Here is a 25,496-nt window from a genome sequence, read left to right as displayed (position 1 = left end):
TTTCTAGTAGGACACAGGAGCGGTGGGACAAGCTGAGCACTCCTGCGTGTATTGACTAGACGATCATTCAGTCGATCCGCTATCTAATCTGTGTTTGGGGTCTTACGGCACAGATGGTGATCCCCCAGTACAATGTCCCTCTGTGTAATCTGGGCCCAGCGTTCGCTCGGCTCAGCCTATATGATGCACTCAGGACTGACACCAGGTAGATATCGGGGGTTGGACATCGTCCGGCCGCCGGAGTCGGAGCCTCCAGGTCCTGGTGGGCTCCTCCGTGCCGGCCTCTCTTGGATCCGGCACCGTCTGCCTTGTGCAGTTAGGTTGGGTTCTGCTTCGTTTTCCTGGCTTTTCGGAACAGAGACTGCCTGTAGTGTTGGTAAGAATGGAAGCCGGGCCCTGAAGATATGTCCTCCATGTCCTCTGTTTACACAGAAACATCAGCGTCTACAGCTCTGCCATCCCAGGAAACTTCTGAAAGGACAGGACTATAGAGAAGAGGACGTGGTATTTGTGTACATGGAGGTGACCGCTGTGTGACGGGACGGATGCAGCTCAGTCTGGCGGTTATTTACTGCCCTACAGCCGAACAGTGGGGATCTTGTTTGGTCTGCACCACACAGATATTACAGTGCCACCTTCACTTGCAATGGATGCTACAGCTGGGTTTGTTATGGCAGGTGGGGTGGGTGCTGTGGTGGCCTCTGTTGTAGCGGTGGCACTGCTGCTGGCTATGGTGTGGTGGGTGGGGGCACTGATGCTGGCTGTGGTATGAGGAGGGGGTGTTGCCGTGGTGGTCTCTGGTAAGCTAGGGGCACTGTAGCTTGCTCGGGTAAGGCAGAGGGAGCAATGCAACTTTGCTTGGGTGAGGCGGGGGTGCATGGCGGCTTTACTTGGGTGCAGCGGGGGGTGCATGGCAGCTTTACTTGGGTGCGGTGGGGGGCACTGGGGCTTTGCTTGGGTGTGACGGGGGAGCACTTTGGCTTTGCTTGGGTGAGGCCGGGGGGCACTGCGGCTTTACTTGGGTGCGGCGGGGGTGCATGGCAGCTTTACTTGGGTGCGGTGGGGGGCACTGGGACTTTGCTTGGGTGCGGCGGGGGGAGCACTGCGGCTTTGCTTGGGTGCGGCCGTGGGGGCACTGCGGCTTTGCTTGGGTGCGGCCGTGGGGGCACTGCGGCTTTGCTTGGGTGCGGCCGTGGGGGCACTGCGGCTTTGCTTGGGTGCGGCCGTGGGGGCACTGCGGCTTTGCTTGGGTGCGGCCAGGGGGGCACTTTGGCTTTGCTTGGGTGCGGCGGGGAGAGCACTGAGGCTTTGCTTGGGTGCGGCAGGGGGTCATTGTGGCTTGCTCGGGTGCGGCAGAGGGAGCAATGCGGCTTTGCTTGGGTGCGGCGGGGGGAGCACTTTGGCTTTGCTCGGGTGCGGCAGGGGGAGCACTGCGGCTTTGGTTGGGTGCAGCAGGGGTCATTGTGGCTTGCTCGGGTACGGCAGAGGGAGCAATGCGGCTTTGATTGGGTGCGGCGGGGGGAGCACTTTGGCTTTGATTGGGTGCGGCGGGGGGAGCACTTTGGCTTTGATTGGGTGCGGTGGGGGGAGCACTTTGGCTTTGCTCGGGTGCGGTGGGGGGAGCACTTTGGTGTTGCTCGGGTGCGGCGGGGGGCACTGCGGCCTCCTCTGGTGTGGAGGTGAAGGGCTATGGAGGGCTGCATTGGATATTAATGGCCCGGCCTAGTGATATTCCACCAATGTCTGTACCATGTTCCTGCCAGCATGGGGCACATGGTAAACAATGGGGTCTGGTTTCTGGCGTCTCCCGCAGAGAGGGCACTGGTGTCCTCCGCTCCTGCAGAGCCCGCACTTGCTGCTGGCGGTGAGTCACGGGGAGCGTCTTGCCGGCGTTGTCTATTTGCGGTTGCACATCTGATATTAGTGAGAAGGCGGCAGGATGTTCCTGTATCCTGGTTACCAGCTCCGCTCCTCGGTGCACACGGAGGAGCCATCAGATCGCTCTACAGCGATTACCAGGGACGGGAACTCATCTTTACTTTTTTTTTTATGTTCCTGAAGATTCAGATTAATGTATGGGAGAAGGGAAGTGGCAATCCTCTGTGACAGTATTACAGCCGGAGTGATCGCCCCTTTATTATTTATTCATTTATTTTTTCACTTTAGTCCCTTTTGGTCGGGAAGACATTATTAATTGATGCGAGTATCATGAGCCAATTTTGAAGAATCCAGTGCAACTTCCCCCAGAAACGAATACCACGGGACAATAGTAAAGTCATCTAAAAAACGCAAATAATGAAGCGAGGCCATAGCGTCTTCTGAACCTGGAGCCTCCACGTCCCGGGAAATTGCATGCGTAGCAATCCCTTTGACGCAATGCATTTCTTACAGGCTGGTAATTTGGGGGGGCCTACGTCTGATTGCACAGGTGAAGTTCAGCGGGCCGGATATCCTACAATCCTCATACATTAGTGTAGAAATCAAACATTTCATCCGTCATCGGAGCTTCTGTGCAAAATGAGAAATTGCGCTGCAGATTGTGTGTTTATTTCTGGAAATGGTGGGAGTAAATATTAACCCGGGAGGATCGGAAAAGTGCTCGTGATGGATGATCCGATCTGAAGACTTCGGCCTCCGGAGCAGGAAGTCGCCGGATCCACAGATCTTATCGCAGGTTCTGCCTCCGTCCCCAGAGCGCAGGCCGCATAATTGTGTCCAGCTAGGAACGTTTCTCATGGGACCGGGCCCTGGGTTATGTTCTGGGCCTGGACGTCACGATATATTAAGAGGCACTCCGGTAAACAGCTGCTTCCTAGTGTATATTGAAGTGGCCTCATGCAAAGGGGTTAGGGATCCTCTTTATCATCCATTGCAAAAAGTTGCTTTTGACCTGTAGGACTGATGATGGCGCCTATGAGCTGCATGCTATACGATAATATATATCCTATGCAGAGAGGGTGAGCAGCCCTGGCGTCTGCATAAAGTAGACAGTCCCTTTAAATCCCTCAGACTCGATACCGTCCATTGAGACCGCTCTGGAGCGTCACACCTTTACGTATCTTGCAGGACCCTGCGCCCCATGCTCGGGCTACTATATTTATTGGTGACCCTGTTTTTTTGGGTGCCCTGTGCGAGGAGCCTCTCCGGCCGGTTACATAATATCTCGTCATTACAGCTGGAGGCAGCCGGTGCAGGATAATCCTCGACTATGCAACAATCTCTGTATATTAGAAACCAGCGCAGTCAATTACTGCTGTTTTTTGTTTTGTTTTTTTTTTTCCGTGACCAATCCTTTTTCATTGACAAAGCAAACAAACTTTTTTTTTAGTATACTATAAGGACCTATGTTTTCTGCAAATTAAGGAGAATCTAGTTTTCTCTTTTGCCCCTGATTTCTCCAGAGTGGGCGTGGCTACCAGTGTGATTGACAGCTCCGTTCTGCGGAAGGTGCAGCACATATATACATTCCATGTTATCTACGCCCGGGGCACAGAGAGGCTCCGGACCTGATATTGAAGGTGCCATTAGGCTGTCCCATTACAGTGGAGGGCGCCGCGTTCCTTCTAATGTAGAGGTGAGCACACTGCTTTACTGCTAGTAACGGGGGTCCCCAGCGTCTTAATCCTTATGATATGCTAATCCTACATGTCAGATTATGCTGGAACGGGAAAACCCTTCAACTGATCCACCGGCATAAGAAGAAATCCGCAATCCGCTCCTCGGCAGATGACCGCCCGCCCCTCTACTTAGAGCTCCGTCATCTGTCAAAATATTTATTTCTTGGGCAGAGTTTGTGTTGGAGAGATGCTCCATTATTAAATACTCCGGCCGTTTCTATGGTCCCTGAGGGTCCTTCTCGGCTCATGGGAATAAATGATCTGTCACTGAGGCACGAGGGAGGCCGGTGCTGATCCAGACCAGGCCGCTTTTTAGGCTGCAAACACATAAACATATTTTCCGAGAGGAGGGAACCCAAGTGATTTCTGGGCAAACATCCTACAATGGGCACAGCAGGAGCGATCCAGGACCACACTGTCCAGACTCGGGGGCACGTCACTGCATCTCCCTTTACTGTCCTTGCTGTGAAATATATTGCCTGGCGGATTTGCCAATCCCGGACATACACACACGTTCAGCTTTATATATTAGATAAAGGAGTAAATCAATGTGCTGAACCCATTGCACCATGGCTGCTGGGCAGGAGTCCTGTGATCTACCTCCGTCATGCTGGTATCCCTGGCACCTTTTCCGGTTAATAGGTCATTGCTGTGGCGAACCGCGTATGTGATGTCACACTGGTCCAGCTAATAAGAAGAGGTGTCGGGGACTCGTGTAGAGAGTAGTCAGCTCGCCGGACTCTTCTGGATCTTCTGGATCTCACTCGGCTTCTCTGGAAATGGGCTCGATGAGCAGACGACAGTGTCCACGTCTGGTCGGATTCATCTCCACAATGACAATGCTGCCTCAATATCTGAAGGAGCCGGAGTTACGCTGCGCCGCTCCCTGACTTGTGTACGGCAAGGTGCGGTCAGGTAACCATAGCCTTCAGGTATGTCTTCATCGCAGTACATGGCCTCCCTTGTCATTTTTTTTTTCCCTCATGGCTACAAAATAAATAGATATTGACAACCTCACTTTAATCTGTGTATCTTGTATACCGTCTAGCCTGTAAATGTCGTGCATTGTGCACAGTTTGGGAAAATGCAAAAATAAGGGATAAATGGACCAAAAACTTGGGGTGTTTTAGGCTGGGGCTACACGGCGACTGTGTCCCCAATACAGAGGAGATGTGCTGCTGCCTCCTCATCCCGGGTACCGCGAAAACAAAAAATCCAACTGGGTCTGACTTTTTGCGACTTGCTTGAGGTTGTAGTCCACTTTTATAATGTAAGTCTATGGAGCGTCAGAGCAAGGTTAATGTGGTAAAAGTGACCACAGTGGGACCCGGCAAGCGGGACGAGGAGCCGAGCGGCGCGGGAAGCCGGTGACTATTCCTGCACTTACATTACATACATGTTAGGTTTAGTTTCTTAGACTCGCTTCTTTAAAGTTTCCTCCAATTTCCTCGTTATCCGTCCAGTAACGACTATAAATATATTACAGGGCAGAATTATTGTGGATTTTCAGTGCAAATTCTGAGCTGAAATCCATAGCCGCCGGCGGATTGGGCTTCAAAATGTAATTTGCTTCTATCAGGAAAAAAAATCTGATTGGAATTGGGGACAAAAAAACCGGCAAAATGTCAATTGTGCAGCAGATTTTTCACCTACAGTGGGAGGAATGATAGAAATTCCGCAGGTTTTACATCAAATTATTTTCAGATTCGCCGCCCGTGACCTCGGTCCTGTGCTCCGCAGGCGATGTGCGCACACTGAGAAATTGGTTAAAGAAATTTCTGCACCAAATCCGCATCTCCTGGCAGATAAAAAAATACACATTCTTGACACATTTTCGGTGCATTTTTCATGTTTTTGGGGTAGAAAAACACTGAAAAAATTGACACACAGCAGATTATTTTTTCACCAAATCTGCAAAGAGGGGAAAAAAAAAAAAGCAACGTGCAGAAAACCTCAGGATTCCATTGACTTTGCTGGCATAAGGATAGGCAGGCAAATTTGTGACAATACTGCACTAAGGCTACTTTCACACTTGTGTTGTGCGACCTCCGTCGCATTGCGTTGTGTGACGGATGTAACGGATGCGTTGCATATAGTGGCACAACTGATGCGACGGATACTGCAAAACAACGGAATCCGTTGTAGCTTTTTTTTTTTTCTTCAGCAATTTACTCAACTGAGCATGTGCAGTTGTGTAAAGACGGATCTGTCACAGGAATCCGTCAAATGACTGATTCAGCCACCATAGGCTTCCATTATAAAAATGACGGACGCCGACGGATTCTGCACCCATAGGCTTCCATTATAAAAATGACAGGCGCCGACAGATTCTGCACCCATAGGCTTCCATTATAAAAATGACAGACGCCGACGGATTCTGCCACCATAGGCTTCCATTATAAAAATGACGGACGCTGACGGATTCTGCCACCATAGGCTTCCATTATAAAAATGACGGACGCCGACGGATTCTGCCACCATAGGCTTCCATTATAAAAATGACGGACGCTGACGGATTCTGCCACCATAGGCTTCCATTATAAAAATGACGGACGCCGACGGATTCTGCCACCATAGGCTTCCATTAAAAAAATGACAGACGCCGACGGAATCCAGCACATTTGCGTTTTATTGACGCTCCGGGAAGCGCAGAAAAACGCTACATGCTGCGTTCTTTCTGCCCGGCGAATGCAATGCAGGACCATCAGTCGCAATGCGTCGTCCATACAAGTCTATGGGAAGCAGCAGAAAACGTTAACGAATTGCGTTGTTTTCCAAAACAGCGGATTGCAACTGAAGGAAAAAAACGCAAGTGTGAAAGTACCCTAAGAAACGCACTGTGTGCACACAGCCTCAGAGCTGAGACTTTGCATCCAGTGTGTAAACTCCTCTGGGAGGTGACGTCGTCTTTCCTTGGTCCTCAGTTTGGACACTTTTCACCGGAGCTGACACATTGTAGCAGACAGATCTGTGTCTTTCGTGTCCGCTCTGTGACTCTGCTGATTGTCGCGCTTGCCCTTTCGGTGTTTGGCGCCGTCCAGCCATTATCAGGGTATTACATTGAGGCCTTGTTTGGTTGTCATGGTAACAGCCGCCCGTACAGTGGGGGCCTGTGCTGCACCCCTCCTGCCGCCTCCTCGCTGAGGCTCCGCTTTTGCAACTCTTCCTGTTCTGCTTTTCAGAATTTCCGACTTTCTAATGTTTCTTTGCTTCCTATTCTGCCAGTCCCCATCAGTCTCCTCACTATGGAGGCCGCTCGGCCTGGAAGCTCAAATTCGGGATATTCTGCTCCAAAATCTCCATGAAGATCCGTACAGATCTGTAATCAACATAAACCTGCGCTCTTAAAGGGCCAGTAACCCTCAAGGGAGCAGTGAATAATAACAACAATGCTTTCAGTTTCATCATTCATAAAAGATATTATGTCTGTGGAGGTTATATCAGCACTGGAGCGTTATACGAGGGGCTGATATCAGTCACATATGTAATGTCTGGGGTTATATCAGCACTGGAGCATTATAAGAGGGGCTGATATCAGTCACATATGTAATGTCTGGGGTTATATCAGCACTGGAGCATTATAAGAGGGGCTGATATCAGTCACATATGTAATGTCTGGGGTTATATCAGTACTGGAGCATTATAAGAGGGGCTGATATCAGTCACATATGTAATGTCTGGGTTATATCAGCACTGGAGCATTATAAGAGGGGCTGATATCAGTCACATATGTAATGTCTGGGGTTATATCAGCACTGGAGCATTATAAGAGGGGCTGATATCAGTCACATATGTAATGTCTGGGGTTATATCAGCACTGGAGCATTATAAGAGGGGCTGATATCAGTCACATATGTAATGTCTGGGGTTATATCAGCACTGGAGCATTATAAGAGGGGCTGATATCAGTCACATATGTAATGTCTGGGGTATATCAGCACTGGAGCATTATAAGAGGGGCTGATATCAGTCACATATGTAATGTCTGGGGTTATATCAGCACTGATATAGAGGGGCTGATATCAGTCACATATGTAATGTCTGGGGTATATCAGCACTGGAGCATTATAAGAGGGGCTGATATCAGTCACATATGTAATGTCTGGGGGTTATATCAGCACTGGAGCATTATAAGAGGGGCTGATATCAGTCACATATGTAATGTCTGGGGTTATATCAGCACTGGAGCATTATAAGAGGGGCTGACATCAGTCACATGTAATGTCTGGGGTTATATCAGCACTGGAGCATTATAAGAGGGGCTGATATCAGTCACATATGTAATGTCTGGGGTTATATCAGCACTGGAGCATTATAAGAGGGGCTGATATCAGTCACATATGTAATGTCTGGGGTTATATCAGTGCTGAAGCTTAATAAGACGGGCTGATATCAGATATATAATATACAGTGGAACCTTGGACTAAGAGTAACTTGGTTTGAGAGAGTTTTGCAAGACAAGCAAAGCTTTTTACAAATTTGTAACTTGGTTTAAGAGCAATGATTTGCAATAAGAGCAAATCCTCACCGTGCACACGTCTGGTTCTGTCTTGTCACCGCGCTCTGACCTGCTCTGGAGGTACCTTTCTGCACATATGTACTGTATACAGTATACCATTGTACAGTGCAGTATATAGCATGTCTATCAATTTGCATTTGTGGATACAGTATTGCACTTTCTTTCTGATAACCAGTGCAGCACATTGCTTATACTGAACCTCTCCCACACAAGCAATTCGATTGTAAGCTAAAGTGCAGTTTAATTTATTTTACATGTTTTTTACTGCACTGCATTCTGTATTAGTGACTGTAATAATTGTATATGAATACAGGACATTATATTGTATTACTGTAATAAGTTTGTATAAATACAGTAAATATTTTTGGGTTGTGGAACGAATTGTCTGCATTTCAATTATTTCCTATGGGAAAATTTGCTTTGATATAAGAGTAACTTGGTTTAAGTGCACTCCCGGAACCAATTATGCTCGTAATCCAAGGTTCCACTGTTTATATATTTTAGGCATTATATCATATTGGTGCCGATCAGTGGTCTCTGGCATAAACTGACACCTATATGATCTGCTATTCCAGGACTGATATTTGCTTCCGTTCTTGGGAGAACCGTGAATCCTTCACAGATTGTGTCACCACCAGCCGAGTGATGGAAGATGTAGAATTATTTATTTGCATTTCTTTAGCCGTGACCCTGAAATCTTTATTTTGTCGTCTGGTCTGTTCTGGGTTGTGGGGATCATCAGTCTCGTGCTGTGCTGCGCTCGCCCTGTGCTGAGCTGCGGGCAGAGGACAATTCCCACACACCGATGGGTACAATAAAGCCGGACATTATCTGTATCTGCAGGACGGAGCACTATGACCTCTATACCTAGAACCGGGGGAGTTGTACTGTAACCACTTTACTGACCTTTTATATTGTTTCTTATGGAATCTTTCTTCTCTTCTAGGAAGCGAGGGATTGAAGTCGTACAGGTGAGTAGCATCGCTCTCTATTTACAGATTTACAAAGTTGCAGATGTCATAGTTGGTTTTATCTGATTACTCAATCCACAGAAATCATTAAATAACTTTGAAAGTAGAAATCATGCTTTTGTACACAGTGACATCACCAGCAGAATACTGAGTGCAGCTCTGGAGTATAATACAGGATCAGTAATGTAATGTATGTACACAGTGACTGCACCAGCAGAATAGCGAGTGCAGCTCTGGAGTATAATACAGGAGGCAACTCAGGATCAGTAATGTAATGTATGTACACAGTGACTGCACCAGCAAAATAGTGAGTGCAGCTCTGGAGTATAATACAGGAGGTAACTCAGGATCAGTAATGTAATGTATGTACAGAGTGACTGCACCAGCAGAATAGTGAGTACAGCTGTGGAGTATAATACAGGAGGCAACTCAGGATCAATAATGTAATGTATGTACACAGTGATTGCACCAGCAGAATAGTGAGTGCAGCTCTGGAGTATAATACAGGAGGCAACTCAGGATCAGTAATGTAATGTATGTACACACTGACTGCACCAGCAGAATAGTGAGTGCAGCTGTGGAGTATAATACAGGAGGCAACTCAGGATCAGTAATGTAATGTATGTACACAGTGACTGCACCAGCAGAATAGTGAGTGCAGCTGTGGAGTATAATACAGGAGGTAACTCAGGATCACCAGCAGAATACTGAGTGCAGGTCTGGAGTATAATACAGGATCAGAAATGTAATGTATGTACACAGTGACTGCCCCAGCAGAATAGTGAGTGCAGCTCTGGAGTATAATACAGGAGGTAACTCAGGATCAGTAATGTAATGTATGTACACAGTGACTGCACCAGCAGAATAGTGAGTGCAGCTCTGAGGTATAATTCAGGAGGTAACTCAGGATCAGTAATGTATTGTATGTACACAGTGACTGCACCAGCAGAATAGTGAGTGCAGCTCTGGGGTATAATACAGGAGGTAACTCAGGATCAGTAATGTAATGTATGTACACAGTGACTGCACCAGCAGAATACTGAGTGCAGCTCTGGAGTATAATACAGGAGGTAACTCAGGATCAGTAATGTAATGTATGTACACAGTGACTGCACCAGCAGAATAGTGAGTGCAGCTCTGGAGTATAATACAGGAGGTAACTCAGGATCAGTAATGTAATGTATGTACACAGTGACTGCACCAGCAGAATAGTGAGTGCAGCTCTGAGGTATAATTCAGGAGGTAACTCAGGATCAGTAATGTATTGTATGTACACAGTGACTGCACCAGCAGAATAGTGAGTGCAGCTCTGGGGTATAATACAGGAGGTAACTCAGGATCAGTAATGTAATGTATGTACACAGTGACTGCACCAGCAGAATACTGAGTGCAGGTCTGGAGTATAATACAGGAGGTAACTCAGGATCAGTAATGTAATATATGTACACAGTGACTGCACCAGCAGAATAGTGAGTGCAGCTCTGGAGTATAATACAGGAGGTAACTCAGGATCAGTAATGTAATGTATGTACACAGTGACTGTACCAGCAGAATACTGAGTGCAGGTCTGGAGTATAATACAGGATCAGAAATGTAATGTATATACACAGTGACTGCCCCAGCAGAATAGTGAGTGCAGCTCTGGAGTATAATACAGGAGGTAACTCAGGATCAGTAATGCAATGTATGTACACAGTGACTGCACCAGCAGAATAGTGAGTGCAGCTCTGAGGTATAATTCAGGAGGTAACTCGGGATGAGTACCACATAAATAATATATACCATGACTCCAGCATATGTGTTCATGGTGTATACCGCTCAGGATGCCTATATGTTATAGCTCTCTGCATTTTATGCTCTTGTTCATGCTCCGGATGATTTGTCCCTTTCAAGGAAAAAAGTTATATTTGCATTTCCTTTGATAATTGTTTATCTCGCCTTCTGTGCCATTCTGGACGGCCGCAGTGTGAGGCGAGGAGCTGGCAGCTTATTTACACCCTGATAACAAAAGGACTTGTATTCAAATGTGCTAATCTTGTGCCGCAGCAAAGTGACAGCTGGAAACGCTGCAAAAATCCCTCAACTGCTGCCGCCTCCTGCAAAAATGGCAAGTTTGGCTTCAGAGTTTAAGAAACATATTTAAGGAAGATCTGCAAGTGCAAGAAATGCCACAAAACGCTTACGAAGGTTTCTCCTCTTGTGTCTCAGTATCAGCAATGGGATGGACAAAGTCTTATTCCTAAATCTGCCGGGACGGAGTCAGATACTAATGAACGGGTTTATTACATGAAATACAGTTCTCTTCCCACAATTGCACCGGAGAAGAGAATGTGTAACCCCGGTCATGAATAACACGCAAGACAACGTGAAGACTGACACAAGTACCGAGAGGTGGATGGCGTGAACCTCATGTACAGCTCCTGAGCTGCTGCGATGCAGTTACTCCTCAGCTTTCAGTAGTGTTACTGAATCCTGAACACACAACATTGCAGCATGTCACAAAGCAGCATCTCCTGTATATAATTATATATGTACAGCCGGTATAACCTGGGCATCTCCTGTATATAATTATATATGTACAGCCGGTATAACCTGGGCATCTCCTGTATATAATTATATATGTACAGCCGGTATAACCTGGGCATCTCCTGTATATAATTATATATGTACAGCCGGTATAACTTGGGCATCTCCTGTATATAATTATATATGTACAGCCGGTATAACCTGGGCATCTCCTGTATATAATTATATATGTACAGCTGGTATAACCTGGGCATCTCCTGTATATAATTATATATGTACAGCCGGTATAACCTGGGCATCTCCTGTATATAATTATATATCTACAGCTGGTATAACCTGGGCATCTCCTGTATATAACTATATATGTACAGCTGGTATAACCCGGGCATCTCCTGTATATAATTATATATGTACAGCTGGTATAACCTGGGCATCTCCTGTATATAATTATATATGTACAGCTGGTATAACCTGGGCATCTCCTGTATATAATTATATATGTACAGCTGGTATAACCTGGACATCTCCTGTATATAATTATATATGTACAGCTGGTATAACCTGGACATCTCCTGTATATAATTATATATGTACAGCCGCTATAACCTGGACATCTCCTGTATATAATTATATATGTACAGCCGGTATAACCTGGGCATCTCCTGTATATAATTATATATGTACAGCTGGTATAACCTGGGCATCTCCTGTATATAATTATGTATGTACAGCCGGTATAACCTGGGCATCTCCTGTATATAATTATATATGTACAGCCGGTATAACCTGGACATCTCCTGTATATAATTATATATGTACAGCTGGTATAACCTGGGCATCTCCTGTATATAATTATATATGTACAGCTGGTATAACCTGGGCATCTCCTGTATATAATTTTATATGCACAGCCGGTATAACCTGGGCATCTCCTGTATATAATTATATATGCACAGCCGGTATAACCTGGGCATCTCCTGTATATAATTATATATGTACAGCCGGTATAACCTGGGCATCTCCTGTATATAATTATATATGTACAGCCGGTATAACCTGGGCATCTCCTGTATATAATTATATATGTACAGCTGGTATAACCTGAGCATCTCCTGTATATAATTATATATGCACAGCCGGTATAACCTGGGCATCTCCTGTATATAATTATATATGCACAGCCGGTATAACCTGGGCATCTCCTGTATATAATTATATATGTACAGCCGGTATAACCTGGACATCTCCTGTATATAATTATATATGTACAGCTGGTATAACCTGGGCATCTCCTGTATATAATTATATATGTACAGCTGGTATAACCTGGCATCTCCTGTATATAATTATATATGTACAGCCGGTATAACCTGGGCATCTCCTGTCTATAATTATACATGTACAGCCAGTATAACCCGGGCATCTCCTGTATATAATTATATATGTACAGCCGGTATAACCTGGGCATCTCCTGTATATAATTATATATGTACAGCTGGTATAACCTGGGCATCTCCTGTATATCATGTACAGCCGGTATAACCCGGGCATCTCCTCTATATAATTATATATGTACAGCCGGTATAACCTGGGCATCTCCTGTATATAATTATATATGTACAGCTGGTATAACCTGGGCATCTCCTGTATATAATTATATATGTACAGCTGGTATAACCTGGGCATCTCCTGTATATAATTATATATGTACAGCCGGTATAACCTGGACATCTCCTGTATATAATTATATATGTACAGCTGGTATAACCTGGGCATCTCCTGTATATAATTATATATGTACAGCTGGTATAACCTGGGCATCTCCTGTATATAATTTTATATGCACAGCCGGTATAACCTGGGCATCTCCTGTATATAATTATATATGCACAGCCGGTATAACCTGGGCATCTCCTGTATATAATTATATATGTACAGCTGGTATAACCTGGGCATCTCCTGTATATAATTTTATATGCACAGCCGGTATAACCTGGGCATCTCCTGTATATAATTATATATGCACAGCCGGTATAACCTGGGCATCTCCTGTATATAATTATATATGCACAGCCGGTATAACCTGGGCATCTCCTGTATATAATTATATATGTACAGCCGGTATAACCTGGACATCTCCTGTATATAATTATATATGTACAGCCGGTATAACCTGGGCATCTCCTGTATATAATTATATATGCACAGCCGGTATAACCTGGGCATCTCCTGTATATAATTATATATGTACAGCTGGTATAACCTGGGCATCTCCTGTATATAATTATATATGCACAGCCGGTATAACCTGGGCATCTCCTGTATATAATTATATATGTACAGCTGGTATAACCTGGGCATCTCCTGTATATAATTATATATGTACAGCCGGTATAACCTGGGCATCTCCTGTATATAATTATATATGTACAGCCGGTATAACCTGGGCATCTCCTGTATATAATTATATATGCACAGCCGGTATAACCTGGGCATCTCCTGTATATAATTATATATGCACAGCCGGTATAACCTGGGCATCTCCTGTATATAATTATATATGTACAGCCGGTATAACCTGGACATCTCCTGTATATAATTATATATGTACAGCTGGTATAACCTGGGCATCTCCTGTATATAATTATATATGTACAGCCAGTATAACCCGGGCATCTCCTGTATATAATTATATATGTACAGCCGGTATAACCTGGACATCTCCTGTATATAATTATATATGTACAGCCAGTATAACCTGGGCATCTCCTGTATATAATTATATATGTACAGCCGGTATAACCTGGGCATCTCCTGTATATAATTATATATGTACAGCCGGTATAACCTGGGCTTCTCCTGTATATAATTATATATGTACAGCCGGTATAACCCGGGCATCTCCTGTATATAATTATATATGTACAGCCGCTATAACCCGGACATCTCCTGTATATAATTATATATGTACAGCCGGTATAACCTGGGCATCTCCTGTATATAATTATATATGTACAGCCGGTATAACCTGGGCATCTCCTGTATATAATTATATATGTACAGCCGGTATAACCTGGGCATCTCCTGTATATAATTATGTATGTATAGCCGGTATAACCTGGGCATCTCCTGTATATAATTATATATGTGCAGCTGGTATAACCTGGGCATCTCCTGTATATAATTATATATGTACAGCTGGTATAACCTGGGCATCTCCTGTATATAATTATATATGTACAGCCGGTATAACCTGGGCATCTCCTGTATATAATTATATATGTACAGCCGGTATAACCTGGACATCTCCTGTATATAATTATATATGTACAGCCGGTATAACCTGGACATCTCCTGTATATAATTATATATGTACAGCTGGTATAACCTGGGCATCTCCTGTATATAATTATATATGTACAGCCGGTATAACCCGGGCATCTTTTGTATATAGTATGTACAGCTGGTATAACGTGGGTATTTTCTTGCTTGTTAGAGACCATGATCTAGGACCAGTCTCGCCAGTTTCCCAGTGAGCAGTTCATTCTGCAGAGAGTAGGCCATGCAGTGTTGTCATAGGCGCAGCCGTTCCTCTCCCGGGGGTTGTTATATACAGGTCTTCTCTTATGCGCAGTTTCTCCTTTAATGTGCTGTGATGTTTGTATACAGCTCTGCCGTCATTTCCTCCGCTCCTCTGGGAAGATGATATATTTGCAGTGTGAGGGCAGCGAGTTTTCGGCTTCGCCTCTTCACATCTGGTGATCTGCGCTTCTAGGGCCATGATTAAAGGGACTGTCACACTTGTTCCCGGCTGGGGCTCCTCATGCAGCTGCCGGCCATGGACGCAGTTATTTGTGTATTGTGCAGCGATCCCACGAGACCTGAGAGAGAAGAACGAGGTGCTGCCTTGTCCTCTGTATAGATTACCTGGGATCAAGTGGCTTAAAGGATCCAGTCAGCCGTTCTGACCCCTCAGACCTGATGACCGCCTTACATAGAGGATGGGGGGAGCAGTGTAACCAGCAGGGTGTGGTGCTAATGGAGCTTGCAAGAAAGACAAACCACATCCTGATGTCCTGGCCATTAGCACAGGTGCCCGGGAGGCGGCCCTGTCATTTACCCACAACGTATCGCATTGAATGACGCCGGGCGCTAATCATCACATGGATCTGCGGAATAAGTCATGGGCCCGATTCATCAAGACTGACGTTTCGCACACCATCCTTCAAGAGTGCGCTGTGGTAAAATGGGCTGAACTCAATTTGCACATCTTTCAACTGCGGCTCCCCCTGAAATATCGGGCCGCTTTCACATTGCGTGTTCCCCCGTTCAGTGGTCCCGTCTGAACCCCGCGCGAAACGGGCTGCAGGTGTATGGGCCGTTGCCTATAATGCTGCAGATGGAGTCACCGTGTCCTCTATCATGCACCATTTCCGAGCAGCTATGTCTTCTGGACGCAGACGTCCAATCATCATCATCTGCAATGTTTTGAAAAATCGCAATACTTTTGTCAAATTGTCCTCTAATCAGTGGTGTAACTAGAGCCAATGGCCCCGGTGCAAAATTTGGACCTGGGCCCTCCTCCCCTCATGTTGGATAGATGTATGGGCCCACAAAACATAAGTGTTGCCCCCCCTCCCTTTTCACTTCATTATGTAGTTATGGGCCCCATCCTGGTCTATATGTCCCCCATCCTGAGCCCCTTACTGGTCTATATTTCTACAATAGTGGTTTATATGTCGCCCATTCTGGTCTATATCTCCCCTATCCTAGTATATATGTCCTCTATCCTGGGCCCCTTCCTGGTCTATAAGTCCCCCATCCTAAGTTTATATCTCCCCCTCCCCCATCCTGGGTCCATCCTTGGTCTATATGTCCCTCCCCATCCTGGGCCCTTCCTAGTCTATACCCCCCCCCCCATCCCATCCTGGGCCCCATTTCTGGTCTAGATGTCCTTATCCTAAAACACTTTCATGATATATACAATCAATTCTGCCTCTAACGCATAGAAACCCCATTCTACTCACCTTCCCTGGCTCCCACGTCACGCTGCGTCCTCCTCTGTAGACGGCGCAGTGGTCGACATCTGACAATGGCGTGCCTGTTGTGACTCCTCCGGTCACAGGCGCTCCAATGTCGGCTCTTTTTGGTCGGTAGCCTGTATTGCAGCGCAGGGACCTGATGTATCTCTGTGCCGCACCGCATTACAGCCGGATGTACGCCCTCAGACACACGGCCAGTTGTAGCAGGCGCTGGGGTCAGCGGGCGCCTCTACCCCGGGCCCGGTCATGACCTCTGTGATCATCACGTCCCGGCCTCCAGGCCCTTATAGTACGACATCTAATTTTATTTTTGCGCTGTTAAAGACTAACGTGCAATTTTTTAAAGGACACTGTAACTGTTTTGGGTTTTTTTGTTTAAAAGGCACCAAAAGCGTAAAGGGGGGGGAACTTTTGGTTTCACACACAATTTATCAATCCGCATGCCCAATTTTTTGAAGAATTTGCTACAAAAAAAAGTAACACCAGATGAGAACTGTTTTGTGCATTCGGTCCCAGCAATCGATTTTTGCATAGATGTTGGCACAACGCCAGCCTGTAATATCTGCACGGCTGATTAGTGACATGACCCAGAGCGCCGTTGTCCTGGCTGTGCGGTGATACTCGGAGCGTCTGCGGGCCGGGCCCGGGGGTTTCCACTGCGAGGGAGGACAGTTCAATTACAGGCGATCGATTGTGGGGGCGGCAGAGAAGCTTCATAATGCAGGGTCCTCTCTGGGGACGGCACTGCGCAGGGATGAGTGATCCATTACCTCCATTACACCAGCAGATCCCACGAGATCACACGTCCCGCCAGATCTGGAGACACTGACCTACAACAGAATGAACATCAGGAGAACATCTCCCTACTTGTTTGTTTGCAAAACAAAATATTACACTGTAAATAAATTCTAGAACTTTCAGAAGAAATAAATATATATATGTGTGTAAAATATATATATATATATATATATATATATATTATACACGTGTGTGTGTGTGTGTATATATATATATATATGTATATATATATATATATATATATATATATATATATATATATATATATATATATATATATATATATATATATATATATATATATATGTATGTATATATATATATATATATATATATATATATATATATATATATATATATATATATATATATATATATATATATATATATACACAGTTAGGTCCAGAAATATTTGGACAGTGACACAAGTTTTGTTATTTTAGCTGTTTACAAAAACATGTTCAGAATTACAATTATATATATAATATGGGCTGAAGGTGCACACTCCCAGCTGCAATATGAGAGTTTTCACATCCAAATCGGAGAAAGGGTTTAGGAATCATAGCTCTGTAATGCATAGCCTCCTCTTTTTCAAAGGACCAAAAGTGATTGGACAAGGGACTCTAAGGGCTGCAATTAACTCTGAAGGCGTCTCCCTCGGTAACCTGTAATCAATGAAGTAGTTAAAAGGTCTGGGGTTGATTACAGGTGTGTGGTTTTGCATTTGGAAGCTGTTGCTGTGACCAGACAACATGCGGTCTAAGGAACTCTCAATTGAGGTGAAGCAGAACATCCTGAGGCTGAAAAAAAAGAAAAAATCCATCAGAGAGATAGCAGACATGCTTGGAGTAGCAAAATCAACAGTCGGGTACATTCTGAGAAAAAAGGAATTGACTGGTGAGCTTGGGAACTCAAAAAGGCCTGGGCGTCGGTGGATGATCGCCGCATACTTTCTTTGGTGAAGAAGAACCCGTTCACAACATCAACTGAAGTCCAGAACACTCTCAGTGAAGTAGGTGTATCTGTCTCTAAGTCAAAAGTAAAGAGAAGACTCCATGAAAGTAAATACAAAGGGTTCACATCTAGATGCAAACCATTCATCAATTCCAAAAATAGACAGGCCAGAGTTAAATTTGCTGAAAAACACCTCATGAAGCCAGCTCAGTTCTGGAAAAGTATTCTATGGACAGATGAGACAAAGATCAACCTGTACCAGAATGATGGGAAGAAAAAAGTTTGGAGAAGAAAGGGAACGGCACATGATCCAAGGCACACCACATCCTCTGTAAAACATGGTGGAGGCAACGTGATGGCATGGGCATGCATGGCTTTCAATGGCACTGGGTCACTTGTGTTTATTGATGACATAACAGCAGACAAGAGTAGCCGGATGAATTCTGAAGTGTACCGGGATATACTTTCAGCCCAGATTCAGCCAAATGCCGCAAAGTTGATCGGACGGCGCTTCATAGTACAGATGGACAATGACCCCAAGCATACAGCCAAAGCTACCCAGGAGTTCATGAGTGCAAAAAAGTGGAACATTCTGCAATGGCCAAGTCAATCACCAGATCTTAACCCAATTGAGCATGCATTTCACTTGCTCAAATCCAGACTTAAGACGGAAAGACCCACAAACAAGCAAGACCTGAAGGCTGCGGCTGTAAAGGCCTGGCAAAGCATTAAGAAGGAGGAAACCCAGCGTTTGGTGATGTCCATGGGTTCCAGACTTAAGGCAGTGATTGCCTCCAAAGGATTCGCAACAAAATATTGAAAATAAAAATATTTTTTTTGGGTTTGGTTTATTTGTCCAATTACTTTTGACCTCCTAAAATGTGGAGTGTTTGTAAAGAAATGTGACAATTCCTACAATTTCTATCAGATATTTTTGTTCAAACCTTCAAATTAAACGTTACAATCTGCACTTGAATTCTGTTGTAGAGGTTTCATTTCAAATCCAATGTGGTGGCATGCAGAGCCCAACTCGCCAAAATTGTGTCACTGTCCAAAGATTTCTGGACCTAACTGTGTATGTATATGTATATATATATATATATATATATATATATATATATATATATATATATATATATATATATATATATATATATATATATATATATATATATATATACACACACACATGTATATGAATATATATATATAATGTCTATATGTGTGTGTGTATATATTTATATATGTGTGTGTGTGTGTGTGTATATATATGTATATATACACACACACACACACACACACACACACACACACACACACACACACACAGAGCGATAGATAGAGATATATCTATCTATTATATATATACGTGTGTGTATATATTTTTATATATATAATATTAAAGAAGAACTTATTTGCCGTATATATTGTCTAAATGTGTTGTCCATATAAACATGATTGTGTCTACGTTGTTCAATGGCCTTTTTATGACTTTTGTCGTTGGCCTAAATGCATTGCACTATTCTTATGATATGGTCAATTTTATACTCCAGAGCTTCACTCATAATTCAGCTGACTTTTTTTTGTTTTTAATTTTTTATAATTAAAGTTCGAGAACTTTTCCACAGACGAGCTTAGCTGCTGTACAGTCTGAGGTCTAAAGACAGCACAACCTAGTGCCAATACTTCATGCTGGAAGATTCCAGCTCTGAAGCCAGCAGAATTTACACATATGCAATCGTATCATTGGATCCGTCTCCCGTGGCACAATGCTGCCTCTGCCCGGTACTGCACCCCAGCTCCGTCCGTGGTGCCGTGGCCTGCCTGGCCTGCGTCATGCTCTCTCAGGGGGTTGGGCAGAGATTTTAATAATACTTGTTCCTGCACCCCGGGTCCCATCTGTGCGATTCTTTGGAAATGAACAGTTTTTCTCGGTAGTTGATCCGGGGAGGGTTTTTCACGTTTTACGTTGCCAGGGAACTGCTGTTTTCTTGAAACATCGGAGATGGTTTATTTTCACATGAAATATTAATGGCAGAGGCTTACAAGCCAGAGCCCCAGGAAAACGTGAGACGCTCCAAATGCAGAGCCAGAAAAAGCTCAGACGTCAGGAACCCATCACACTGAAAAAACTTGGCGTGCTGTGATTCCCAAAGACCTGTTTATTTTTGTGTCAGAATATCACCCCCCCCCCCCAATATAACCTCCTGGCCCCCAGCCTGGCCCGTGAAACAGTTTCTTTTATTTTTAATAGAAAATATTCTTTAATCTATATTTATAAATGTGATGTGTTGCACAGAGAAAGTGCAGTTTCTTTGGGGGTCCCACAGCCTGGTCCCCAGCTCCACCACACGTCTGCCATATGAGTAATGTACTCGCAGTATGGTCCCTCGAAAGGCAGTCGTCTCATGAGGGCAGAAGTTAGCTTTTTCTATCAACACCTACTATTGGGTACAGAGCTCCAAATCTAGTACTGTCTGTGTCCTATATAATTTAAAGAAGAGAGACCAGGAGGTAGTACTAACTTTGCTATTGACAGTTACAAAGAGACAGGGATACAGTAATATCTGTGCTACATTGTTTACAGGGAGAGACAAGAAAGCAGTAATACGAGTGCTTTCATTTACAGGGAGAGACAAGGAAGCGGTACTACCAGTGCCTACATTTACAGGGAGAGACTAGGAAGCGGTACTACCAGTGCCTACATTTACAGGGAGAGACTAGGAAGCGGTAATACCAGTGCCTACATTTACAGGGAGAGACTAGGAAGCGGTAATACCAGTGCCTACATTTACAGGGAGAGACAAGGAAGCGGTAATACCAGGGCCTACATTTACAGGGAGAGACTAGGTAGCGGTAATACCAGGGCCTACATTTACAGGGAGAGACTAGGTAGCGGTAATACCAGTGCCTACATTTACAGAGAGAGACAAGACAGTAATACTTGTTCTTATATTTAAAGCGAGAAACTAGTAGGCAGTAATACCTGTGCCTACATGTAAATGGAGAGAAAGGAAGACAATAGTACTTGTGCATACTTCTGCAGGGAGAGACAAGGAGACGGTAATTTTGTGCCTACATCGTTCAGAGGAGTAACGCAAAATAGAATTTTCACTGAGAGACAAGGAGGCAGTAATACCTGTGCTTTTATATTTTTTATATGCAGATTAATACAATAAAGACGCAGTCGGGTATACTTGAATCATTTAATAGAAGAGACAAGGAGGCAGTACTACCTGTGCCTCATCAATATTAGTGCTCTTTATGACTCTATCATTAACAGCAGGAGATGGATTATTTTGAAGGGAAGCATCGGTCTATTACAGTCATTAATATTCTATAGGGAAGAGGATAAACGATCCCGAGCCATTTACTCCAAGAAGGCGACCGACCTAAACTCACCGAGCAGAATCTGCCTGGACTCGGGTCAATTGTCTTCTGTTGGTATAAGAAAGCTCAGACACAATAGAGTTCTGCAGAACTGTGTACTCACAAGGTAAGGAGTGTGCAAATGTTTGTAGAGGAACTCCTGCTGGATGAGTCACTGGATATACTTGTACATAGGGGCAGTATTATAGTAGTTATATTCTTGTACATAGGGGGCAGTATTATAGTAGTTATATTCTTGTACATAGGGGCAGTATTATAGTAGTTATATTCTTGTACATAGAGGGCAGTATTATAGTAGCTTTATTCTTGTACATAGGGAGCAGTATTATAGTAGTTATATTCTTGTACATAGGGGCAGTATTATAGTAGTTATATTCTTGTACATAGGGGACAGTATTATAGTAGTTATATTCTTGTACATAGGGGACAGTATTATAGTAGTTATATTCTTGTACATAGGGGGCAGTATTATAGTAGTTATATTCTTGTACATAGGAGCAGTATTATAGTAGTTATATTCTTGTACATAGGGGGCAGTATTATAGTAGTTATATTCTTGTACATAGGGGCAGTATTATAGTAGTTATATTCTTGTACATAGGGGGCAGTATTATAGTAGTTATATTCTTGTACATAGGGGGCAGTATTATAGTAGACATATTCTTGTACATAGGAGCAGTATTATAGTAGTTATATTCTTGTACATGGGAGCAGTATTATAGTAGTTATATTCTTGTACATAGGGGCAGTATTATAGTAGTTATATTCTTGTATATAGGGGCAGTATTATAGTAGTTATATTCTTGTACATAGGGGCAGTATTATAGTAGTTATATTCTTGTACATAGGGGCAGTATTATAGTAGTTATATTCTTGTACATGGGAGCAGTATTATAGTAGTTATATTCTTGTATATAGGGGCAGTATTATAGTAGTTATATTCTTGTACATAGGGGCAGTATTATAGTAGTTATATTCTTGTATATAGGGGGCAGTATTATAGTAGTTATATTCTTGTACATAGGGGCAGTATTATAGTAGTTATATTCTTGTACATGGGAGCAGTATTATAGTAGTTATATTCTTGTATATAGGGGCAGTATTATAGTAGTTATATTCTTGTACATAGGGGCAGTATTATAGTAGTTATATTCTTGTACATAGGGGCAGTATTATAGTAGTTATATTCTTGTACATAGGGGCAGTATTATAGTAGTTATATTCTTGTACATAGGGGCAGTATTATAGTAGTTATATTATTGTACATAGGGGCAGTATTATAGTAGTTATATTCTTGTACATAGGGGCAGTATTATAGTAGTTATATTCTTGTACATAGGGGGCAGTATTATAGTAGTTATATTCTTGTACATAGGGGCAGTATTATAGTAGTTATATTCTTGTACATAGGGGCAGTATTATAGTAGTTATATTCTTGTACATAGGGGCAGTATTATAGTAGTTATATTCTTGTACATAGGGGCAGTATTATAGTAGTTATATTCTTGTACATAGGGGCAGTATTATAGTAGTTATATTCTTGTACATAGGGGCAGTATTATAGTAGTTATATTCTTGTACATAGGGGCAGTATTATAGTAGTTATATTCTTGTACATAGGGGTAGTATTATAGTAGTTATATTCTTGTACATAGGGGGCAGTATTATAGTAGTTATATTCTTGTACATAGGGGCAGTATTATAGTAGTTATATTCTTGTACATAAGGGGCAGTATTATAGTAGTTATATTCTTGTACATAAGGGGCAGTATTATAGTAGTTATATTCTTGTACATAGGGGCAGTATTATAGTAGTTATATTATTGTACATAGGGGGCAGTATTATAGTAGTTATATTCTTGTACATAGGGGCAGTATTATAGTAGTTATATTCTTGTACATAGGGGCAGTATTATAGTAGTTATATTCTTGTACATAGGGGCCAGTATTATAGTAGTTATATTCTTGTACATAGGGGGCAGTATTATAGTAGTTATATTCTTGTACATAGGGGGCAGTATTATAGTAGTTATATTCTTGTACATGGGGGCAGTATTATAGCAGTAATATCTTGTACACAGTGGCGGTAGTCCGCGCCTCTCCTGTGTATTATTCGGTGCTGTTTCTGGCCTCTTTGGATGGTTACAGTGACCAGTCACTCTGTTTTCTCCGGTATATTGGGGTTGTGCAGAGTTCCTGCCTCTACTTGATGGATTTGAAGTCGTTAAAAACCTGAAACCTGCCGGGAACAAGTTCTTCCTTCATCCTGTTTATTGTTATCCGTCTTTGAGGCGTAATGTTGTTTGTCATGTTGCTGCTTGTGATTAAGCAGACGTTGTGCAGGGCTCTGCTGCTTCCTCCGGTGACTGGGCTGGGACCGTCGGGGTTGCGGTGTGGGGACCCTTGTTTGGCGGCTGCCGATAGCTGGGACTGTGTCCTGCCAGCCATGTATTGCAGGAGCGGGGATCTGTAACGCTCCCTGTATTATATGGAGCCGTCAGCCCAAACAGTATAAGCAAAGCACATGGCCCTGTAGGGGATATATACAGAATTAATCCCGGCTAATATGCTAAATAATGTCATGTAATAATCACCAAAATAATAGCAATAAAAAAGGAGCTATAATGTAACGTGTGAACATATAGTAAAACGGGTTTGTTTTTTTTGGTGTTTTTGTTGTTGTTTTTTTTGTCCGTGAACTAAAAATGACTCCTAGATTACAGCAATTGCACCTTTGCCCTACCATCAACATCTTCCCTTTGTGGAATGGCAGATAACAGAGAGCAATAGATATTTAGCTGCAGAGCAGTGTTACTGTCCAATAATAAGGGTTTCTTGGTCTCGGCTGATATCACTTTGTGGACACAGGTGAATCGCCCATTGTGTGTGCACTTGGCGCTGACGACGGTTGGAGGGCATTGATTTTCTGGGATTGGCCACCTCTCATCCGGCTGTTTATCAGTTTGTACTGGGCGCCTCAGGGGGCAATTTCATGATGTCAGAGCAAAGTCCATTTCTCTGCTGCCGGCGCCACCTGCACAATAGAGCGCCAAGAGCAAGGCAAAGTGTGCTGGAGGGTGCGCAGCAAAGAGCAAAGCAGTGTGCCGGAGGGTGCGCGGCCAAGAGCAAGGCAAAATGTGCCGGAGGGTGCGCGGCCAAGAGCAAGGCAAAGTGTGCCGGAGGGTGCGCGGCCAATAGCAAGGCAAAGTGTGCCGGAGGGTGCGCGGCCAAGAGCAAGGCAAAGTGTGCCGGAGGGTGCGCGGCCAAGAGCAAGGCAAAGTGTGCCGGAGGGTGCGCGGCCAAGAGCAAGGCAAAGTGTGCCGGAGGGTGCGCGGCCAAGAGCAAGGCAAAGTGTGCCGGAGGGTGCGCGGCCAAGAGCAAGGCAAAGTGTGCCGGAGGGTGCGCGGCCAAGAGCAAGGCAAAGTGTGCCGGAGGGTGCGCGGCCAAGAGCAAGGCAAAGTGTGCCGGAGGGTGCGCGGCCAAGAGCAAGGCAAAGTGTGCTGAAGAGTGCGCAGAAATCTGTGCCACTTTTCTTTGTTAGCTGCAAGAAAGGCGGCTTGTATGGCTGCCGTCACGGGTTTATTCACGCTGCGTTCGGCCATTTTTGTAATTCAGCCTTTATGATCATTCCCAGTTAAGTATCTTGAGGAACAGAAAACCTCACACAACTATTTGAAGT

At 44.0% G+C, this 25,496-nt stretch overlaps 1 protein-coding gene across 1 annotated transcript in view; it reads left to right on the top strand.

The window, feature by feature from the left end:
* The window catches only part of ITPK1 (inositol-tetrakisphosphate 1-kinase), a 137,313-nt gene that overhangs the window by 8,048 nt on the left and 103,769 nt on the right, over positions 1 to 25,496 (top strand). Inside the window, exon 3 of the mRNA XM_075329568.1 lies at positions 9,083 to 9,107. Coding sequence (XP_075185683.1) covers positions 9,083 to 9,107 — 25 coding nt within the window. The remainder of the gene's footprint in view (positions 1 to 9,082; positions 9,108 to 25,496) is intronic.

Source organism: Anomaloglossus baeobatrachus, chromosome 12 (assembly GCF_048569485.1).
Source record: "Anomaloglossus baeobatrachus isolate aAnoBae1 chromosome 12, aAnoBae1.hap1, whole genome shotgun sequence".
Taxonomy (NCBI): domain Eukaryota; kingdom Metazoa; phylum Chordata; class Amphibia; order Anura; family Aromobatidae; genus Anomaloglossus; species Anomaloglossus baeobatrachus.
This window is presented reverse-complemented; position numbering and strand designations above follow the sequence as displayed.